The 18608-nt window shown below is 62.1% G+C and overlaps 7 protein-coding genes across 8 annotated transcripts; 4 read left to right on the forward strand and 3 right to left on the reverse strand.

Annotated features, from left to right (window-relative positions):
• Nucleotides 1-46: 46 nt before the first annotated feature.
• LOC62_01G000646 (uncharacterized protein) lies at nucleotides 47-2015 on the reverse strand. The gene is made up of 4 exons (XM_062767094.1): nucleotides 1700-2015; nucleotides 1346-1663; nucleotides 1123-1304; nucleotides 47-1081 (listed from the first exon to the last, which is right to left on the reverse strand). The coding sequence occupies exons 1-4, from the start codon at nucleotides 1824-1826 to the stop codon at nucleotides 134-136; spliced, it is 1575 nt and encodes a 524-aa protein (XP_062623078.1). The 5' UTR covers nucleotides 1827-2015; the 3' UTR covers nucleotides 47-133.
• Nucleotides 2016-2277: 262 nt separating this feature from the next.
• On the forward strand, nucleotides 2278-2952 carry LOC62_01G000647 (uncharacterized protein; the record flags this gene model as incomplete). The annotated part of the gene is made up of 3 exons (XM_062767095.1): nucleotides 2278-2373; nucleotides 2432-2521; nucleotides 2559-2952. The coding sequence occupies exons 1-3, from the start codon at nucleotides 2318-2320 to the stop codon at nucleotides 2950-2952; spliced, it is 540 nt and encodes a 179-aa protein (XP_062623079.1). The 5' UTR covers nucleotides 2278-2317.
• Nucleotides 2953-2954: 2 nt separating this feature from the next.
• Nucleotides 2955-4560, reverse strand: pmt3_1 (Ubiquitin-like protein pmt3/smt3). 2 transcript variants are annotated; one of them, XM_062767096.1, is made up of 6 exons: nucleotides 4418-4560; nucleotides 4124-4376; nucleotides 3945-4085; nucleotides 3706-3904; nucleotides 3513-3660; nucleotides 2955-3473 (listed from the first exon to the last, which is right to left on the reverse strand). In XM_062767096.1, exons 1-6 carry the CDS (start codon nucleotides 4509-4511, stop codon nucleotides 3049-3051), a joined length of 1260 nt encoding a protein of 419 aa, XP_062623080.1. In that variant the 5' UTR covers nucleotides 4512-4560; the 3' UTR covers nucleotides 2955-3048. The 2 variants fall into 2 exon arrangements, with proteins under 2 accessions (XP_062623080.1, XP_062623081.1); XM_062767097.1 differs by having other exon boundaries at nucleotides 3513-3904.
• Nucleotides 4561-4990: 430 nt separating this feature from the next.
• Nucleotides 4991-6529, forward strand: LOC62_01G000649 (uncharacterized protein; the record flags this gene model as incomplete). The annotated part of the gene is made up of 3 exons (XM_062767098.1): nucleotides 4991-5192; nucleotides 5227-6094; nucleotides 6130-6529. The coding sequence occupies 3 exons, from the start codon at nucleotides 4991-4993 to the stop codon at nucleotides 6527-6529; spliced, it is 1470 nt and encodes a 489-aa protein (XP_062623082.1).
• Nucleotides 6350-12014, reverse strand: CTN (Cactin). The gene is made up of 12 exons (XM_062767099.1): nucleotides 11583-12014; nucleotides 10881-11532; nucleotides 10751-10831; nucleotides 10470-10709; nucleotides 10113-10433; nucleotides 9676-10073; nucleotides 9455-9636; nucleotides 9066-9164; nucleotides 8887-9003; nucleotides 8161-8846; nucleotides 7343-8122; nucleotides 6350-7306 (listed from the first exon to the last, which is right to left on the reverse strand). Exons 1-12 carry the CDS (start codon nucleotides 11960-11962, stop codon nucleotides 6680-6682), a joined length of 4563 nt encoding a protein of 1520 aa, XP_062623083.1. The 5' UTR covers nucleotides 11963-12014; the 3' UTR covers nucleotides 6350-6679.
• Nucleotides 12015-12562: 548 nt separating this feature from the next.
• Nucleotides 12563-13715, forward strand: LOC62_01G000651 (uncharacterized protein; the record flags this gene model as incomplete). The annotated part of the gene is made up of 3 exons (XM_062767100.1): nucleotides 12563-12924; nucleotides 12961-13228; nucleotides 13284-13715. The coding sequence occupies exons 1-3, from the start codon at nucleotides 12698-12700 to the stop codon at nucleotides 13713-13715; spliced, it is 927 nt and encodes a 308-aa protein (XP_062623084.1). The 5' UTR covers nucleotides 12563-12697.
• Nucleotides 13716-15469: 1754 nt separating this feature from the next.
• sfp1_0 (Zinc finger protein sfp1) lies at nucleotides 15470-18501 on the forward strand. Its single transcript, XM_062767101.1, has 4 exons — nucleotides 15470-16106; nucleotides 16186-17406; nucleotides 17457-17592; nucleotides 17633-18501. The coding sequence occupies exons 1-4, from the start codon at nucleotides 15859-15861 to the stop codon at nucleotides 18116-18118; spliced, it is 2091 nt and encodes a 696-aa protein (XP_062623085.1). The 5' UTR covers nucleotides 15470-15858; the 3' UTR covers nucleotides 18119-18501.
• Nucleotides 18502-18608: the final 107 nt, after the last annotated feature.

An 18608-nucleotide genomic window follows, 5' to 3' on the forward strand; every position in this document is an offset into this window, starting at 1 on the left:
GTCTGGACCCTGAATTCATCGTTTCCAGCACTCGACCAACGACACATCGCAACCATCACACATCTTGCATGCGAAGACCTGTACATACATGCGCGCATCTCACACCTCTTACATACTACGGCTGCTGGGGCAGCTACGTGGCGGGGTCAAGGCCCACCCAGCTGCCCTCCAGCCCGCTGCTGTCGGCCGACGAGTGGTTTGTGCCGGCGGTGTGGATTGACGACGCGAGGTCCTCGCCGCCCTCGTGGTCGCTGCTCGAGGCCGAGCGCGACTGAGGCACAGAGGAAGCTGCCGAAGAGAGCGACTTGGGTGGAGGGGCGGGAGCCGGTCCAGTCTCGGACGGCAGTTCTGGCAAGATTGCCAGCACGCGTGGCAGTGCGCGCGGAGGCACAACCTGCAGCAACGATGGCAGCCACGCCCGCTGGCCAATGTAGTACTGGTGACCGCAGCGCGACTTGATTATCCGCAGCAAGCGAGACTCGAACTGCGCATAGTCGCGCGCGGGGGCGCCATATCCGACATGCGCGGCGATGTTTCGGTACACTGAGCGCAGGCCGCCAACGACAAGATCGCGGAGCACCGTGAATGTGGCGGTCGCGGACGCGGTCGACTCGCGCAAGCGCTGCTTGGCCTGCTCGCGGCGCGAGAGCGCACGGCCCTCGGTGATGATCGCGGGGAGGGTCGGGAGGGTGATCTGGCCAAGGAAGACGGAAATCACGCGGACGTTGTTCGCGGCCGAGAGGTTGGCGCCGAGCAAGCGGTGGTTCGAGGTCAGGACCTGGTTGGCGAACGCGCCTGGGTTTGTGAGCGTCGCGCTTGAGGGGTAGAGCGTGACGAGGATCGGAATGTGGCCTGTGGGTCCGGGCAACACGAGCGCGGGGAGCGCCGGCAGCGCTGCTGGCTGGGAAGGCGGCGACGGGTTGAGCGGGTACAGCGACACGAACGCGTGGATGCGCGGAATGTGCCCCGGGTGCGGGTTGTACGGGTCGCCGGCGGTGTACTGCCCCGAGTGGCCCGCCGAGGGGAACCGGAGCGTCAATGTGGCCAGCAGCGAGCGGTGGAAGGGCGGGAAAGTGGCGGACTGGGGTGTGTGAGCTTGCCGCCTTCCCACACTAGACCTACGTTCTCAGTGTCATAAATGAGGACACGGAGCGCGTTGCGCTCGTTGAGCCCGCTCAGGCGGCGCTCGAGCGCCTCGGCCTCCTTGACCTGGGGTACGGCCACGATGACAATGTACCCCGCCTTGAGGAGGGACGCGGCGAGGGGCACGAGAAGCGGCGGGACGGGGCTCGGCGAGAGGATGACTGCGGCCGGTGTCAGGGTGGCACACGCTCGCTCAACTCACCAATAGCCTCCTTCAGCATGCCGTCCTCGACGACGCCGCGCGAGCCAAAGCGGTGGCGGCGGCGCAGCTCTGTTGCGTACTTTCCGAACGGACCCACGCCAGTGAGGAGCCCGACGGTGCCAACGCCGGCCGTGATGGCGAGGGCCGCGCCAGCGGTGAACAGGAGAGGGTGCTTGCGCGCGAGGGACGTGGCCTTTCCGCACGCGTTGGAGGCGAGCCTCGGCGCCGGGGGAGGCGGGGGAGGCGGCGCGCTCTCCTTGTTGAAGGGAGGGAAGGGGATCGAGATGGACGGCGGGCCGTGCATGTTGAGCGACGCGACTGGTCGTCAGTCGCACGCGCGCCGGTAGCACTTACTCAGATCATTGGATACCCGCTCGACCGTCTCGAGCATCTTGGTCGGCAGCTCGTGCAAGTTGGAGGGCACCTGCTCCTCGAGCCACTTCTCGAGCTCGTCGAGGAGTTGGCCGAGGTCGATGGTCATGGCGGTGGCGGGGTGGGTGGGGGTGCGCTCCTCCTGGTCAGGCGACGCAATATAAGGCGGAGGGTGCTGGTGGGTGCTGCTGCTGCGCTGCTGTTGGCTTTGAGTCCTGGGGTGGTTGATGCCGACGCGTGAGTGTTGTTGTTGTGCCGTTGCTGCTTGCTCGTCGCTTGGTCGGTCGTTGTTGCCAGAGCTGCCTGCCTGCCGGAGCTGGTGCGAAGCGGCGTCGGGTCGTAGTCGCCTACGTACGACATCGGCAGACTGCAGCAGCCACAGAGTGGGTGGCAAAAACAAAGCAACCAACCAACCCACACGTGACGAAAAGTACACGCCATTGGGACAGTGACGTCATGCTAGTCCACACGCACATCGGGCTGCTCCATCGACTTGTGACGACGGGCATCTGCAAAGAGCTTATACTTAACGAGAGAGGGGCAGCAACACGCCGGGTTCGCATCCATCCCATCGCCCATCCGCACGACGAAACACTTACCATGTCGGCCCAAGACGCCCCATCCACACAGAAGAAGACGAGCGACAGCGGTAACCCGTAAGTAGTAGTCGGATGTGGCGCCGCCAACCCCCCTGCGCCAGCTCACACCACCCAGCGCGTCCCTCTCGACTGACCCGCGCAAGAAGGTAGACGTGAACAAGCCTGATGTGAAGCCGCCGCTGAAGGACGTGCCGATGGGCAGGTTGTAAGTCTCGTCCTCCCTACTAGCCCCCTAACACCAGCCTCACGTACCTCACCTTCGGCCTGCTCGCCCTCTCCGCCTTCTACCTCTGGCGCTTTACCGTGTGGGCGCACAACGCGGGCGGGTACATCAACCTCCTGACCGGACGGCGCGACTACCCGCCCGCCGGCGTGGCCGCCGCTGCCGCCGCTGCGCACGAGTCGGCCGTCGCGGCGGACAAGCATACCGGTCCGCCGACGAAGAAGCAGGTCCAGGACCAGATCTTCAAGCTTGCCGACATGCTCGGCGTCAAGCCTGCCGAGCTGAGCGCGGCCATCCGCCCCCTCGTCGACCCGACCGTCAACAAGGCTGCCGAGAGGGAGGCCCCCGCCGGTGGAGAGGAAACGGCCGAGCCTGGCCTGTTCAATATCGTCGGCGAGATCCTGCTCGACTAGCGTGCGCGCGGATGATGCATACCTCGCACCGCTTTCATATGCTACAACACGTCGTATATTGACAATGGGCTCATGGCTGATCAGACCTACACGCACTCATCTGACCTCTACAATGTCGCCGTTCTCCACGTCGAGCTCCTCGAGCGTCGTGGTCGGCTCGACCGCCTCGCCGTCCCACCACAGCGAGAGGCCAATCTCGGCAATGCCAGACTTGCTGCAATAGTACTTGAGAATCGTGGATGCCGGGGTTGTGACCTTGGTCGCGAAGCGGATTTCATCGCCCTTTGCCCCACGCACAATGATACGCACACGTTGCGTCTCATCCGCTGGCGGCGCGGGGGCTTCTTTGCTCGCCCCGGCGCCACTCGTATCTGGCGAGCCAGAGGTGACTCGGCGTGGCGTGCCGTCGTTATCGGCATTGTCGTCCGCCGCATCCTCTCTGCTCTCCACGCCCAACAAACGCGCCTGGTCTGCCTTGCGCTGGCGCTCGAGCTTGTCCCATGTGGCCCGTTCGTATCCCGCTGTTCGAGTTAGCACACCCCTCGGCGAGCCGTACGCACAAAACTCGGCCGATTCGAAGATGCCCAACTGCAGCAGGGTTTGTGACGTGGCAAAGATCCTCCGGCCGTTGTACGTGACCAGGATCTCCTCAGGCAACTTGTTCACTCTGTCGGCGAGGACCTTGATGAGTGCGGACACTGTCTCATTCTGCCCCATCAGCACACCAGCTCCCTCCCCAGCCACAAGACTAACCCGGCGCGCCTGAATGATTCTTGCGCGCTCATACCCGCGAATAGCGTTTATGCTCGCATCCGTGTAACGATCGGGGTCGGCCACCATGCGCACCGTCACTTGCACCACTGGGCTCGAGTCGGCGGGGCGCTTCGGCGTCGCGGGTGTTGGCTGGGGCTCAGGCGAATCGAGTACCTCCTCTGGGGCCTGAAATGTCGCACTGGGATTGGGTCAGCGGGCGTTGCACATATGCCACTCACTCAAGATCGCGTGCTAGCGCCGCCCGCGTCTCCTCGTCAATCTCGGGCGGCGGCGTGAGCTTCACCCGTGGTCTCCGCTCCTTCGACGCTCTGGCTCCTCCAGCAGGGGCTGACTCCTCGTCTGATGACGACACAAGCGAGCTGGAGTTGTCAGTGACACATGGGACGGAGACACTTACAGAATGTCACTCGCCTGAGTGCTCGCCCCGCGCCCACTGCGGTCGTCGGTCCCTGCGCGTGCACTCTTTCTGCTCTGAGCTTGCTGGGAGTGCTCTCTGCGAGTCCACTCTGGTAATGTGGGCTTTGGGGTTGGCTTTAATCTGCGCCTCTTCTTCTTCTTCTTCTTAGCCCCCTCGGCTTCCTCATCGTCATCGTCGTCGTCGTTGCCATCCGAGCTGATGTATTCTGGTGACGGGGCACGCACACGAATGGCTGGAGGGTCAGCGGCAATGATGGAGGAGGAAGACACGCACGCGCAAGCCGTCGCTTGACGGTGAAGAAGTCGGTGTCGCTGTCCGTATCTGACAGCTCGACGGGGTCCTCCTCCTTTCCCTTGCCCTTGGACATGTTGAGGGTGAGAGTGAGAGTGAGAGTTGGGCGCAAACTCGGTTGCTCGAGTGGGAAGGTTGTTGTTGACAAAAGGCCTGGACCGAATTGTGTTGGGTCGATTTGCCGCCGCTGATACCACTGATGACCGTAGATCGAAATGGTAATGTCGTGCGCCATTTGACCCTTATCCGTTAATCAACCACATCCTAATCAACATTACAAAATCGTTTATTAGCTCGTGCCTGGGGGTTGCTGACATTGACATTGCGACGTCGACCAACCATCTCCTGGCGACTGTCTTTTTGCAGTGAAACACCTCGTCATTGCCATCAACTGGACCATCTTACTGCCTGCTGCCTGTCTGCTTACCCCGCACCTCGACCCCGCACACACACACACCACACACACACACACACACTCACACTGCAGCTGCTGCACCGCCGCCGCCGCCGCCGGACACATAGCAAAACATCTTGACACACACACTCTCTTTCAACATGCCAAAACTTCCACTCCCCCGCCTCACGCTCTTCACTGGGCAGCACTGCTCCCTTTGCGAGGTAGCCAAGCAAGAGCTTGCAGTGCTCCGCCAGACCCACCCCTTCGACATCACCATCTGGGATATTCGTTCCCCGCCGCCGTCTGCCAGCGAGGCCGACGCGCACCGCTGGCGCAGGGCGTACCAGTACGACATTGTACGTCCACCACGACGCTCACCGCTGACTCTGCCCAGCCCGTACTCCATCTCGACGACACCTTGCTCCAGAAGCACCGCATAGACTCGGTCGCCCTACAAAGCGCACTGGAGAAATGGAGCGCAGCACGGCGTCTGGAGGAGACGCAGGAGCGCCAGGAGTAGAGGGGCCAGCCCGCCCCTACGTGCCCACAGCCTACAAGCCCTACCGGTCCCTGCTCGCCAACATGGCCGACTTCGTCCTCGACCCGACCGAGCACTCCCGCGTCTTCCTCCCTCCGCGAGAGGGGCCGCCGCGCCCTCCCTGGCGCCGCAAGGTCGGCCAGCTCTGGTTCGAAGGGATCATCCCGGACCTCAAGTTTGCCACCGTTGCCGAGGAGGACGAGTACGCCGCGACACAAGAGCGGGCGTGGGCGGCTGCGGCCGACCCCCAGGACTGGGAAGAGGTCCTCAACAACATTGACGAATCCGGGCCACCCGAGAAGCTGTACACAATTGACAGCTACGCCCGCCGTGGGCCCATGACCAGGGAGGAAGAGGCCGCGCTCCAACCCGACCCAGCTCAGAAGAAGCAGTCGAAGTCAAACAAGCGCGCCGCAAAGCGGAGGATCGAGAAGGCTGCTGCTGCCAATGCTGCTGCGACCAAGGAGGCCGGTGTTGCCAAGGATTCTGCTGCTGCTGCCAAGGATGCCGCCGCCGAGGCCGCTTCTGCCAAGGCCGCTGAGGCTCAGCGCAGGCAGGACAAGGCAGACCGCAAGGCGGCTAATAAGGCCGCTGACGAGCAGCGCAGGAAGGAGAAGGCGGAGCGCAAGGCTGCTTCCGCGAAAGCCGAAGAGCAACGTCGCAAGGATAAGGAGGCGCGCCGGCAGCAGGCGGAGGAGGACAAGAAGGTGGCCAAGCGGCATATGTGAGCGCCAGTTTAGTTGCGAGCTGACAGGACAGGCAGTGCTTCAACTGTAGTGAAGTTGGACACCACCTCAACCACTGCCCCAAGCCGATCGACATCGATGCCGTGGAGGCGAACAAGAAGGCGAGGTCGCAGAGTGGCGGCATCAAGAAGGGCAAGCACGAGCAAAGCACCGCATCCCAAGCGGCGACGGAACGGAACGAGCCGTTGGGCAGCGATGACGATCCTCGCTCGCTCGCGCACAGCACCAGTATTGCTGGCCCCTCGTCTGGGAGTCCAAGCAACCGCCTGAAGATCGACCAGGGCGAGTCGAAGCCGAGCGGAGCCCTCTCCTCTCTTCCAACCAGCGGCACGTCCGACACTCCTGCCACGAGCACCACCCCTCCCGTCACCAAACCTGCACGCCGCTTCCCCACCTGGAAGACAGCCAACTAGTGTCTCATCCCCGTCCAACCCCAAGTCCCTTGTCCACGAGAATCGCCACACCCAAGGACTCGCTCATAACCCACTCCTGTATTGTCATAGCCACACTGTCCTTGTCTACCACGCCACCATGTCAATTGTACGACACACACATGCATATATCTACACCTGTCCAACCTGGTGGATCGTCTCGCTGCCCTTCGTCCCCTCGAGGTTCTCGAGGTAGTCCCGGATCCACTGCTCGCGGACCTCGGGGATGTGGTCAAACTGACGGTATCGCTTGTCCCTCCGCAGGACCGACTTGATCTCAGCGAGGTCAATCTGGCCCGCGAGCTTTGTAATGTCGGCGTCACCGCCCTCGCCGATGCCGTCGCCCTCGTCGCCCTCGTCGAGCTCCTTGACGGCCGCGGCGGCCTCGTCCGTGACCTTGTTGCGCATGCGGCCCCAGAAGTCGACGAAAGTGTTCTCGCCCAGTAGCGCGTCAAACTCGCGCCGCGCCTCAGCCTCCCGCGCACGCTGCCACGCGTCGAACCGGTCCTCGAGCGCACCGCTGTCGAGCCCGAGGCGCGCGACAAGCGGGTCCTCCGCGATCTTGTCGTAGATCGCGCTGAAGTCGGTGTCGAGCTCGGTCGCGTGCGTGGCGAACAGCTTGTGCAGCGCGTTGGACTTGCTGCTCCCCAGCTGCGCGATACGCGCCTCGAACAACCGCTGTTTGTCGCCTGGTCGTAGAGCCGGGGGGTTGAAGCGAGGGTCCTTCGACAAGAGCTGTCGCGCCTCGTCCCAAGTCATCTGGGCGTCAGTTAAGGGTCTGTGTGGCCAACTCACGGTGTGATCCCGAACCACGTCGGTAAGAAGGCTGCCAAACACACGCTCGCCCTCCTCGCGGTTCGCGCCAGTGCGGCTCTTGTCGACGTCCTCGCTGACCTTGGACTGGTGCTCGCGGACCTTGGACTCGCGGTCGCGAAGGCTGGCCTGTTGGCGCTCCTTCCGCTCGCGGATCTTGCGCTCAGCTGCCTCCTCGGCCGTCTCGGGCTTGCCGCCGCCCTCGGCAAGCTTCTTGACGTGCGATGCGAACAGCTCGGCGCGGAGCGACGACGACCCAACGGCATCGTACCGCCGGTCACTGGCCACGAGCTTCTTGACGGCAGCCCAGCCCGAGTCGGGACCGATCTCCTCCGTCTCCTTGAGCAGCTCGTAAAAGTCGGCCTCGGCAATCTTGGCGTCGGCACGCTTGCGCTCGCCCAGCTCGCGGAGATGGACCTTGAACGCCTTTTCGCGGTCGCGGTCGTCTCGTCCAAACGAGTAGAACCGGCGGTCCTTCTTCCACTGCCGCTTGAACTCGTCGAACCGCGTGCGCGTGCTCGTCACCTCATCGCGCATCAGGGCACGGAAGTCGCGTTCCGGGTCCGCCTTCTTTTCCGTCGTCGTGCCAGCCGAGTGCTTGCCCAGACGGCGAGCACGACCAGCCTCGCGGCAGTACTCCTCGTACGCCTCACGCCGGTCCTTCTCGCTGTTGAGGAGGACGTAGCGAGGGTCGTTGATGAACGACGGCAGCGCCTGGTCCCATGGAGCAAACGGCGAGATGTTCTTCTCCATCAGGAGCGCCTGGGGAGTCAGCTGTGTTCCATGCCTCCAAAGCTCACCTTGAACAGAGCGCGTCCCTCGGCCTCGGACACCTTGACCTTTTCGGGCGCGGCGAACACCTTCTTGGCCGCCTCCTCTTCCCTCTTCTTGCCTTCCTCCTCCTCCTTGGCAGCCTGGTCTGCTGCCGCCTTGTCTGCTGTAGCAAACTCGGCAGCGACCGCCTTCATCCAAGCCTCCTCGTCCTCCTGACCGGCGGGTTCGAACTGCTCCTCGTCCGTCTTCTGCTGTTTGGGCTTGGGAGCCTCTCCCGCATCGGCAGCCTTGCGCTTGCGCTCCTCCTTCTCCTTGGCCTTGCGTTTCCGCTCCTCCTCGACTTCGGCGCGCGCACGCTCCTGCTCCCGGAGTCGCTCCAGGCGCTCCTCCTTGGCCTTCTCCTCCTTCTCGGCCCGCTCAGTCTCCTCGAGTGCCGCAACTGCCTCGGCAATCTCATCTGGCACGGTCCACTCGGAGCGCTTGCTCTCCTTGTGGAAGTAGAAGACGTTGCCCTCGTTGGTGGTCACGCGCGTCCACTCGGTACCCGGGACGGGGACCTTGTTCTTGGGCTTCTCCTTCTTCTTCTTCTTGTCCTTCTCTGCAGGTGCAGCAGCGGGCGCGGCAGCGGCTCCAGGAGGAAGAATAGTGGGACGCGTGTATGTCGACTCTTTGGTGGTCGAGTTGTAGAAGTAGGGCGTCACGCCGTCCGGAGCTGCCGTGTCAGCCAGGGGATCAAGCTTCCAGCAACTCACCTCGGTGCTCGCTCCATCCTGGAGGGAGAGGAGGAGGAAAGTTGGGCATCGCGTGTGGGGGGAGAGCGCTGGGCGGGACAGAGAAGCCCGGGTATCCTTGAACAGGGACGCTGTAAGCTGCTGGGCCGCTGGGGGAAAGGTCAGCGGTCGTTTTGCAAGGCTTCCGGCGAGGAGCTCACCCAGCTGGCGGTCCTGGCGGCACGCGCCCTCCTGATGCACCAGGGGGTCCTCCTGGAGGTGGTCCTGGTGGTGCGCGACCGGCTCCAGCTCCAGCTCCGCTCGACATGGTGTTGTGATGGATGGTGGAAAATGTCAAAGTGACGACAATGTGTCCATCGCGACTTTGCTGTTTTGAGTGGCCAACATTCAGGGACTGAAGCGGGTGGAGGTGGTACACTGCAACAACCCTCCGCCTGGCCACACTTGTGACTGCTACTACTACATGCATATGACTACTGCAATAGGATACAGAGCAACCTGTCCAACTCTTCTACTTCTTGTAGAACTGCCTGCTGAAGTTGAAGTACACTGCGAGTTGTTAGCCTACGTAGAGCATGTTCCAACTCACGCTGCAGGACGCCGCGGTCAAAGTTGCTCTTGTAACCCTTGCGATGCGAGTACTCCCATGGACGGCGTACGATGCGGAATGCAATGTCCTCGTAGGGTGGTCCAGCGGAGAACACAATGATCTGTGTCTCTGGGTCCTCGGGGATTCGTTTGATGGCGTAGGATGGGGCCTTGGACTTGTCACTGGCGAATGTCAGCAGTCGTCAGCGGCGAGTCACTTACATGAGGTCGGGGTAGAAGATGTTAAACTTGTAGCCCTGCACGACCTTGGGCGGGGGGTTGTCTGTGTCGTAGTGTGTTTGGTTGTACTTTGTCCACTCGTAACCAGTGTGCACACGGTTGAAGTAGCGCGGCTTTCGGGGGCGGAACCTGTCGCTCCAGTCGTACGTGACTGGCAGGGCGTCGTCGAAGTCGTCGGCAAGGTCGCCCTCCATCTCCTCCTCGCTCTCACTGTCTCCCCAGTCCTTGGGCTCATGCTCGGCAGCAGCACGCCACTCGAGCTCGGCGGCCAGATCGTTGTCGATCGGGCGAGGAGCCACCTCGCGCTCAGTCGTCGCGGTTGTGTGCGCCATTGAGCGGGGAACAAACGACTCGGCAGAAATGGTGTGGCGGGCTTTGAACTGAGGGCGTCAGAGGATAGGAGGTAGAGAGACACTTACCAAAGCGCGGAGCTCGTCCTCCTCGTTGACAACTGGGAGCCGTCGCTGGTTCTCGTCCAGTCTCGACATGTCGAGGGGCGCCGGGCTCATGTCGCGAGAGTATTCCTCCACATAGTCGTCCTCCTCGCCGTCCTCGTCGTCCTCTGGCGCGACCCCCTCGGCGTGCATGTCGCCGCCAAATGCGCCGGCCTGGGCCTCGGACGAGCCAGCAACAACGCCACCGAGCTCGGCCTGAACACGTGCGGCATCTTCGCGCTGTCGCTTCTTGAACTGCTCAAGGCGGTTACGGAGAACAATCTCGTGGATCGAGTTGAGCTTGGCCTGCAGGCGTCAGATTCGGCCTCCATCGCCACTCACAATCGCCTTCTCCACATGGATCTTCTTCAGCACCAGGTCCCAGAACTCTCCGTCCACCGGCTGGCCGCTGTTCAACATGTTGTGGGTCTTGGTCTCGAGCTCATTCAGCCGTTGCAGACTCAGCCCCGAAACAATCTTGCCCGCAGACTCGTCGACGTCCTTGTTGTACAGCCGCCCGCCAATGGCATGGTCGGGGTCCCGCAGCTGCTCCAGGTGGTACTGGCACACGACCTGCATGGCCTGCTTGGTCAGCATCACGTCGTCGTGCACTCGCAACTCACCTCCCAGAACTCGATGTTGACCGGCGACGCCTCGAGGGAAACATACATCTTGATGTCCTCCTCGAGCTCGACCATGTCTTCCTGTGTGAGATTCTGTCTCAGTCAGCGCAGCTCGCTTAAGGCCACCCACATCGAAGATCTTCCACGGCTCATCGATCTCAAACTCGAACCCGGCATCAGCCCAGCCCCAGCCTTCTTCCTCTTCCTCGCGCTCGATCTCAGCACGGTGGGGGTTGTTGGTGAGAGCGCCGATGGCCGAGGTCGTTCGGCCCAGCGCCTGAGCATCGGCAAATCGCAGGTTGATGGCCAGGAAATCGATCGCTTTGCCGCGCTTCATGCGGAGGCGGATACCGGCACGCCGGCGGCTCTGCTCGAGCTGGAACGAGCCTTCCTTTGCGTGCCACTCGGCCATTGCCGCGTCCTCAGCCAGCACACGCATGCGCGCCTCCTCCTCCTCGCGGAGCTGCATCTGAACCTCGCGCTCAGCACGCTTCTTGTTGAGCTTTTCCAGCTCCTCCTTGGCCTCGAGTCGTCGCTTTGCGTCCTTGCGCGCAATCTCCTCGGTCGTCAGGCCTGCCTTCTTCTCCTTCTCGCGCTTCTTGTGCCACTGGAACTGTTCGCCAAGGTTGGCGTCGTGGAACGGGTTGTCGACCGCCGAGTACATTGATAGCTCGGTGAGCTTGCGCGAGTGCTCCAGCTCGGCCTCGCGCTTTGCCGCTTCCTTTGCCGCCCGCTTGGCCTCCTTGCGCTTCTGGCGCTCAGAGGGAGAACGGCTTCGTGAGCTGTAAGACGAGTCAGCAACTGCCCAGCGGCGCCATCACCGTATGCTTACTCTCGTTCCCGTTCGCGCCTCCTCTCGCGGTCCTTCCTGCGCTCCCTCCTCTCCCTGTCTGATTCGTCGTCCGAGTCGTCTCGTCGACGCCGCTCTTTGTCTTTCCTCCGCTCGCGGTCGTCGTCGTCATCGTAACGACCGCGGTCTCGATCTCTCCTCCGGCGGTCGCCATCGCGGTCTCGGTCGCGACCGTACTTGTCGTCCCGGCTTGATCGGTCGCGCTCACGATCACGGTCGCGGTCACGGTCGTCGCGACCAGCTTTCGAGCCGGATGCGCGGTCGTCGTAGTCCCGGTCACGCTTGCGGTCTCGCTCACGCTCGCGGTCTTTCACCTTCTCCCGGTCATAGTCTCGACGGTCGGGATCGGGTGACCGCGGCATTGCGGCAGACAGGTGGCGAAGCTTAAAAATGAAGGGCCGCTGGAAGGAGAGCTGTTGACTTTGTTTGCTGAATCGTTGTGGTGGAGGTGGTGGAAGTTATGTCAGTCCCTGTCGACTACCATTTGAAAAGTAGTAGTCGCAAGACTAATCCAATTACAATTGACAAGATTAATATATTCAATTGCAATTGCAGCCGGAACCAAAAAGAGAACCCCTCGGATCCCCCCGACCTAGGCTTACGAGCTACTGGCACTCATATCATGGCGAACGAATGACGGCTAACTCAGCAGATCTAAGCTCGATCCGGCGTTACTCGGAATCGAACACTACTCGGTTTGGTATGGTATATTGGTATACGAGCACTTGTCAACAACTTGACGGCTACGCAACCCCAGAGCGTGCTTCACGGCAAGGGTCACTTGCATATAACCACACCGATTCATACCTCCACCTCCATTGCAACAACACTGCAACCAGCACCTGTGCATCAACCATCACTCCATGCGCAAGCACTCCACTTCACCAGCGTTGCACCAACACGGCAAGTGTTGATAATCGTACACAGAAGGTACTGGTAATCGTCGATCGTCGAGATGGTTGGGCCAGTTATCCCAACACATCCCAACAGCAAGCCAACTCCTTCGGCCATTTGAGCACACCACTGCATCCGCCCTCCACCTCCACCGTCCATCCTTGCAACACCGAACACATTATTTGTGCATCGACCATCCCTCCATGGGCAAGCCTAAACGCCATCGCCCAGGCGACAGCCGGCATGCAGGCGACAGGCGACACTGGGACGACGACCGCGACAACCACAAGCCTGCGCCGGCCTTCCCCCCAAGCGCATACATACGTGGGTATGAAGCCGAGCTCCTTCGGCCCGACGGTTTGTCGCACCCACCGCGTCTGATCAAGCGCGAGAGCGGTGACCCGTCCGAGCCCGAAGTCTGGGCCGACCGGTATGTTGATGCTGTCTGAACGCCATTGACACCCAGCCACGACATCCTGCACCTCGTCGCTTCGCTTCCCCGCGCACGGCCCCCCTCGCCGACTGGCTCGCTGTCCAGCTCGTGGTCGCTCCCAACGGACGCGGAGGAGATGTTCGACGTCTCGGGCGACGAGGAGATCGCTGCGCACGATACAGCGCGGCGCAAGCTCCTCGTCGAGGCGCTGCGTGAAGAGCGGTTACGCGAGCGTGAGCGAGAAGACCGCGAAGCCAAGGAGACCGAGGAGCGGGCCAAGCGGGAGCGAGATAACGCAGAGGTTAGTGGCCTGGGTTTCCACCGGAGACAGCGACAGGAGCTCACGCGCCGTGCAGCCCCCAGCAGACGTCCTCAAGCTCATGACCCACACGGCCAAGTCGCTGGCCGCGTCGCCCAACCCCGCCATGCTCGAGATGCGCATCGTGACCCGCCACGCGTCAGACGCACGGTTCGCCTTCCTCCGTGCAGGTGGGCCATGGAGCGGGGCGTGGAGCCGCGTGCGTGCGCAGGAAGGTGTCGCGCCTGCTCCAGGAGCTCTGGGGGCCGGGCGAGCGGCTGACGCGAAGCCCAAGCCGCCGGTGTCTGCCGCTGCCAAGGGTATCGGGCTGCCGTCTGCTAGCATGGGCGGACTCATGGGCGGATATGGCAGCGACAGTGATGCCGAGTCGGACCACTCGGCGGACGAGATCCCAGACTCGCCGCACGACGACCCGCCACCTCCGCCGCCTGGCAGCCCGCCGCCCAGCCCGCCACCGTCACCTCCATAGACTGTACACCACTGTAAGACCACCAATGTACCATACTCTGGGGTTAGGGTGCCACGATCGCTAGCTAGTGTACCTTGCAGGGTGAATCGTGCCTGCCTGCCGCAGACCCCAGTTCGCTTCCACCTTGCTTGCTGCTCCCCGATGCAGCTCGGCATCCAGATGTTTCCAGAGACACAAGCATTTGAGATAGCGGGGAGAGCCAGTTGATTTGAGATAGCAGGATGATGACGACGGTTGAGGGTTAATGAGGGAAGAAAGTCCCGAGACCCGCCAACGTCGCCAGTTGATGATGATGATGGACACATGATGACCTCGACGTCACTCCTTTGGAGCCAAGGTTGGACCATGACGTCGGGTGTTGAACGGCGGTCCCTGCCGCCTGTGCAGTCGCAGCCAGCAGACGCACTGCCATGACCGCCGCCACGCTCACTCAGCGTCCAGCATGCTCATCACATCACACACCAAGCCTTGGCCTTCCTTGCCCCATTGCATTCAACCCGACGCACCCGGCGCGGCGTGAGTCATAGGCGACGCTTGGTTGGTCACTCACTTGCTGTTGCATCCGGCGAAGAGGCCCGGTCATGTCCAGGAGCAAAAGTCTAAGGGCCTAGAGTTCAAGCCACTGCCCGATCGGGGAGTGGATTATCGGAACAAAGTTGGCCACTGACCGTGGACGCACAGTCGGGGGGGTGGTTCCTGTAGCCAGTTACCTTCAGGTAGCAACCAGCACCAGCCTCGGCCGCAGCAGCAGCAGCACCATGGGCAGCATTTGAATACTCGTCCCCACGAGGTTAATGCACGCCCGTGGCCCTTCTATGGCCGGAGGCTCAGTCGACCGGTCGGTCGGTCGGTGGGCAGGCAGACAGGCAGTCCGGCCGGGACAAGCGACAGGCGGTACGGGGAAATACAGCACTAGGGCTCGGCTTGTTGTTATGGGATACGACGCAGGAGGGTTCTAGATTTCTGCTTTCCAGCGAGATCCTTTTGACATGTCAAATGGCTACTGGCTGCATTGAATGGGGGGTGAGTCGGTCACTTGATGCTGATGCTGCTGCTGCGTATGCTCTCTCGACGCGCGTTTGTAATGTTGCTTGGGTTTAGGGTGCAGGCAGGCATGTGGGCCGTTCCGCTGCAAACGGCGGTACAGTTAGTTTCCATGGACCCTAATTACCCTTTGCGACGACCAGGAGATGCAATGTCCTGGACTTTTTTCCAACCCAGCGCGGGTCAGTGGCCAGTGGGCCAGTGACCGAGGGGAGGGGGAAGGAGGGGTGTCACTGTCCACCTTGTTGGCGGCGGTTAAGACTACGGCATCGACGGCGGCGGTGGCGGCAGAGTCGGTTCTTTGAGGGTGCGACCCTCCTTGCTTGCAATGCAATGCACATGCTAGAGAGAGAGCCTGAATGCGTCCTTTGTCCGGCCGGCGGCGGCGCCGCGGCGGAGGTGACAGCAGTGGTAAATGGTTGGGTAGTGGTTCCAGTGCCTCGTGCAGGTTGCTGCTGCTGCTCTGGGCTATTTGCCCTGCCATGCCCTTTGCTTGCTTGCTAGTGCGTCGTCGTATGATGGCGGCGCTTGAGGGTGCAATGGCCCCACCCCAGCCAAGCAAGGTGGCCAAGTGGTGCAGTCAGCCGCCGCGCGCCGCCGCCGCCGCCGCTGCGCCGCCTTCCCCCTTCCCGAGGGAGCCAGTCTGTCATTGTGCTGTACCACCTCACCCCACCCACCACCACCATACTGCGCGTATTCCCATCACACATTGTGCATTCATCCTATCTACTAGACACACACACGTTTCCATAGCAACGACAACCTTGCCTTGGTAAACACACACAACAGTCCACGCATCTCATCATCCCTCTCCCCCTCTGCATTGGCCGCCTCGCCCAGTCGCGACGCCGCCGCCCACAACGCCCGAGCGTTCCGACAACGTCCCGTTTGACCCTTTGCTCGGCGGCGACACGAATCAACGACGCACAAGCAAAAGTCGGACAAGCACCACCTACAACGACGTCCAACTTGGTCGCAACAAACGCCCATTGATACACACACACTCAACCTTCCTTCCTCACCTTCCCCCCTTGCTCGGCTTGACGCCTCGTTGCCCCTCCCCTTCCTTTTTACATTCCCACTTTGGTTGATCAGCACGATGCCTGCATCAACTCAGCCTGCCCAGGCAATGCCTGCGCCCGCAAACCCATCCCGTCCCACCCGCAAAATGTCCACCTCGAACGGAGCAGCACTCCGCCTCCCAAGCTACAATGGCCGTACAGGCGCTTCCCCCATGTCCTTTGGCGCCGCCATGTCGGGCGTCAGCTTCACCAACGCAGGAGGCCAGTCATACGGCAGACCCCAGGCTCCGGGGAGTTATGGAGCGCGCTTCTACGGTGACACTTCGTAAGTCGGGCACCACCTTCGCTTTGTCGAGTCTTTGTCGCCGCCGCCCGGATCCGTAAGCTGACACGATCCGTCGCAGTGACTCGCCTGGTCTATTCTCAACGTCCATCAACATGGACATGGGCTCGTTTGCCGCTTCATCAGCAATGTTCGGCTTGCCAATGGCCATGTCGTCGTCGTATGCCCGAAAGTCGTACGCCGCGGCTGTGGGTGGTCGCGAGTATGGTGTCAACGCCTTATCGGCGTCCCTAGCGTCGGTGGCCATGGGATCACTGGGCCGCTCGTACTCTCGGTCACAGCTTGAAACGCTCATGTCGCTCCGCACAGATGCCGAGCATACCAAGGAGTACGAGTGCTGTGGCCTGACTCACCATGGTCTCCACGCCCTTCTCGAGCACGTCGAGGACCAGCACCCATACGCGGATCCCAACATGCCAGACGCTGGCTTTTCACCCGTCACGTTAGCCATGGACCTCGACCTCGAGGGCGACGGAGACACCACTGAGCCGCCATCTACCACCCAATCTGCCCGCTCGTCAACGTCGCCTCGGCCCATGTACCCCCTGACGCCGAACTCGTCAGTCGGTCCCAAGCCTGACCCCCCTGTGACGGCGGCAGCCACTGTTGCATCCAAGGCAACTGCGACCCCTACGGCCATTGCCCAGCCCCTGGCCGCGGCCCCGGCGTCTACTGTGACTGCCCTCTCCCTCTCGGATGTGCTCAAGTCGCCTCCAGAGAGCGAGAACCCCTCTCTGTTGTCCTCGCTGCCAGTGCCCAGCGCGTCAACGTCTCCTTCCTCGAGCACCACTGCCACCAACTCTTCGCCTCCCTTCGCGCCCAAGATCACGGCCGCTTCTCGTGGGGCATTCCTTGGTCCTACCCCCAAGACGGGCCAGAACCGCTTTGACCGCGCGTTTAACGAGGTGGTGGCAGGCAAAGCCGGTCTGGTGGATGACGCAACCAAGCCACCAGGGCCTACTGCCGTGGCGCCGGGAGTCTTGTTTACTGCGGCCGCTGCTCTGGGTATGCCGTCAGCCCCTCAAGTTGTTGGTCGCCGCGACGGCGTTGCTGGAAGCGGTGCTGCAGGTGCTGCGGCTACGCCTGCCACTACCGAGGGTGGTGATCAGGACAAGAAGGACGACAAGGATGCCACGGCCAACGGTGACAGGCCCAAGCCTCCCGAGCCTCAGCTCCCTCAGCCCAGCCTGTTCACCACCCACAAGGCATGGCGCTGCCCCAACCCGGGCTGCAACAAGGCCTACAAGCAGAGCAACGGCCTCAAGTACCACCTTCAAAAGGGGTAAGTGTAGTGGTTGGGTAGTGCCTTGGGACCTTCGCTAACCTCGTCAGTCAATGTGACTTTGCCATTCACGACGCAATCGACCATGGACTCACCCTCGAGGAAGCCGAGGAGCGATCTCGCCCCTACGTGTGTGCCGTTGGTGCTGGCTGCACCAAGCGTTACCGCCAGATGAACGGACTGAAGGTGGGTTTGCGTTTGTCATATGTTCCGCTAACCGTATCAGTACCACTACCTCAACTCTGGAGAGCACGGAGAGTACGGTTTACGTATGCTGCAGAATGGCACGCACCCGCACCCTCCTTCTCTTCCTCCCCCTCCCAAACGCGACCGCTCTCAGCACGCCAATGGCAACTCAACAGCCAACGCCAGGCCCAACGCCGCCCCGTACGCCATCCCTTCGCAGCTTCAGCGCCCTGCTGCTGCTGGCGCAGTCCACAACGCTGCTGCTGCCCAAGGCCCGAGGATGGGAACATGGCCCGCTGCTCAGCAGGCGCGCCCAGCGGCTACCACCACGCCCGCTGCTGGTCTCACCGCGGCTCGTCCCGCTGCCGCCACGGCCACGCCGACTGCTGCTGCTCCTGTTCGCCCGACCGCCACGCCGACGGCCGCGACCACGACCGCTGCCTCGGCCGCCAAGCCACAGCTCGCCCCCGTTCAGCGCGGACGGGACGCCGTCCTGTTCTCGAGCGTTGACCTGACCGACGTGTAATAGACTGGCGACCGACAGCAGCCACCGCATTCGACGACTGGAAGGCGGCGACCGGCGCGTGTACGAGGGAGGCGAAGCGTGTAACGCTAGTTTTGGGCTCAGTCCGGCATCTACAACAATGTGTGTCGCATACTATGGCTCGCGTAGGACCTTTACTTGTTGAGAATTGTTTCATGTTCATCTCTCCACCCCATCCCCTCCCCCCATACCCATCCCCTATCTCATCCCATTGCCTCATCCCCCTCCAATCCCCTCCACACCCACTACTCCAAAAGGCCGCCTTGTCGGCCACTCGCTCGCTCTCCCCCCTCCCCCCATCTTGCCCAACTTGCTTATTGTTGTAGCTAGAGAATGATTGATGGATCGTAATTGCACCAGCGGGGTGGAGGGGCCGTCGGGGGGACGGGGGTGGGGTGTGGCAGGATGTGGCAAGTGACGACGGGAGATGGTCAGCAGCCGTGGCTCAGCGGGCAGTGTCGTCGCGACCCTC

This window comes from Vanrija pseudolonga, chromosome 1 (genome assembly GCF_020906515.1).
Source record: "Vanrija pseudolonga chromosome 1, complete sequence".
In the NCBI taxonomy this organism is placed as follows: domain Eukaryota; kingdom Fungi; phylum Basidiomycota; class Tremellomycetes; order Trichosporonales; family Trichosporonaceae; genus Vanrija; species Vanrija pseudolonga.

Bases quoted from the DNA above. Each gene is read 5' to 3' on its own strand.
- pmt3_1 (XM_062767097.1), bottom strand. From the start codon at position 4,511: ATGTCCAAGGGCAAGGGAAAGGAGGAGGACCCCGTCGAGCTGTCAGAT. The intron at 4,086-4,123 runs GTAAGTGTCTCC...TGACAACTCCAG, and splicing joins ACTCAGGCGAGTGACATTCT to CTCGCTTGTGTCGTCATCAG. The intron at 3,905-3,944 runs GTGAGTGGCATA...ACCCAATCCCAG, and splicing joins GCGCTAGCACGCGATCTTGA to TGCGACATTTCAGGCCCCAG.
- CTN (XM_062767099.1), bottom strand. From the start codon at position 11,962: ATGCCGCGGTCACCCGATCCCGACCGTCGAGACTATGACCGGGAGAAG. The intron at 10,832-10,880 runs GTGGGTGGCCTT...AATCTCACACAG, and splicing joins AGCCGTGGAAGATCTTCGAT to GAAGACATGGTCGAGCTCGA. The intron at 9,637-9,675 runs GTAAGTGACTCG...GACATTCGCCAG, and splicing joins ATCTTCTACCCCGACCTCAT to TGACAAGTCCAAGGCCCCAT.
- sfp1_0 (XM_062767101.1), top strand. From the start codon at position 15,859: ATGCCTGCATCAACTCAGCCTGCCCAGGCAATGCCTGCGCCCGCAAAC. The intron at 16,107-16,185 runs GTAAGTCGGGCA...GATCCGTCGCAG, and splicing joins CGCTTCTACGGTGACACTTC to TGACTCGCCTGGTCTATTCT. The intron at 17,593-17,632 runs GTGGGTTTGCGT...TAACCGTATCAG, and splicing joins GCCAGATGAACGGACTGAAG to TACCACTACCTCAACTCTGG.
- LOC62_01G000646 (XM_062767094.1), bottom strand. From the start codon at position 1,826: ATGACCATCGACCTCGGCCAACTCCTCGACGAGCTCGAGAAGTGGCTC. The intron at 1,305-1,345 runs GTGAGTTGAGCG...CACCGGCCGCAG, and splicing joins CATGCTGAAGGAGGCTATTG to TCATCCTCTCGCCGAGCCCC. The intron at 1,082-1,122 runs GTAGGTCTAGTG...CACACACCCCAG, and splicing joins TCATTTATGACACTGAGAAC to TCCGCCACTTTCCCGCCCTT.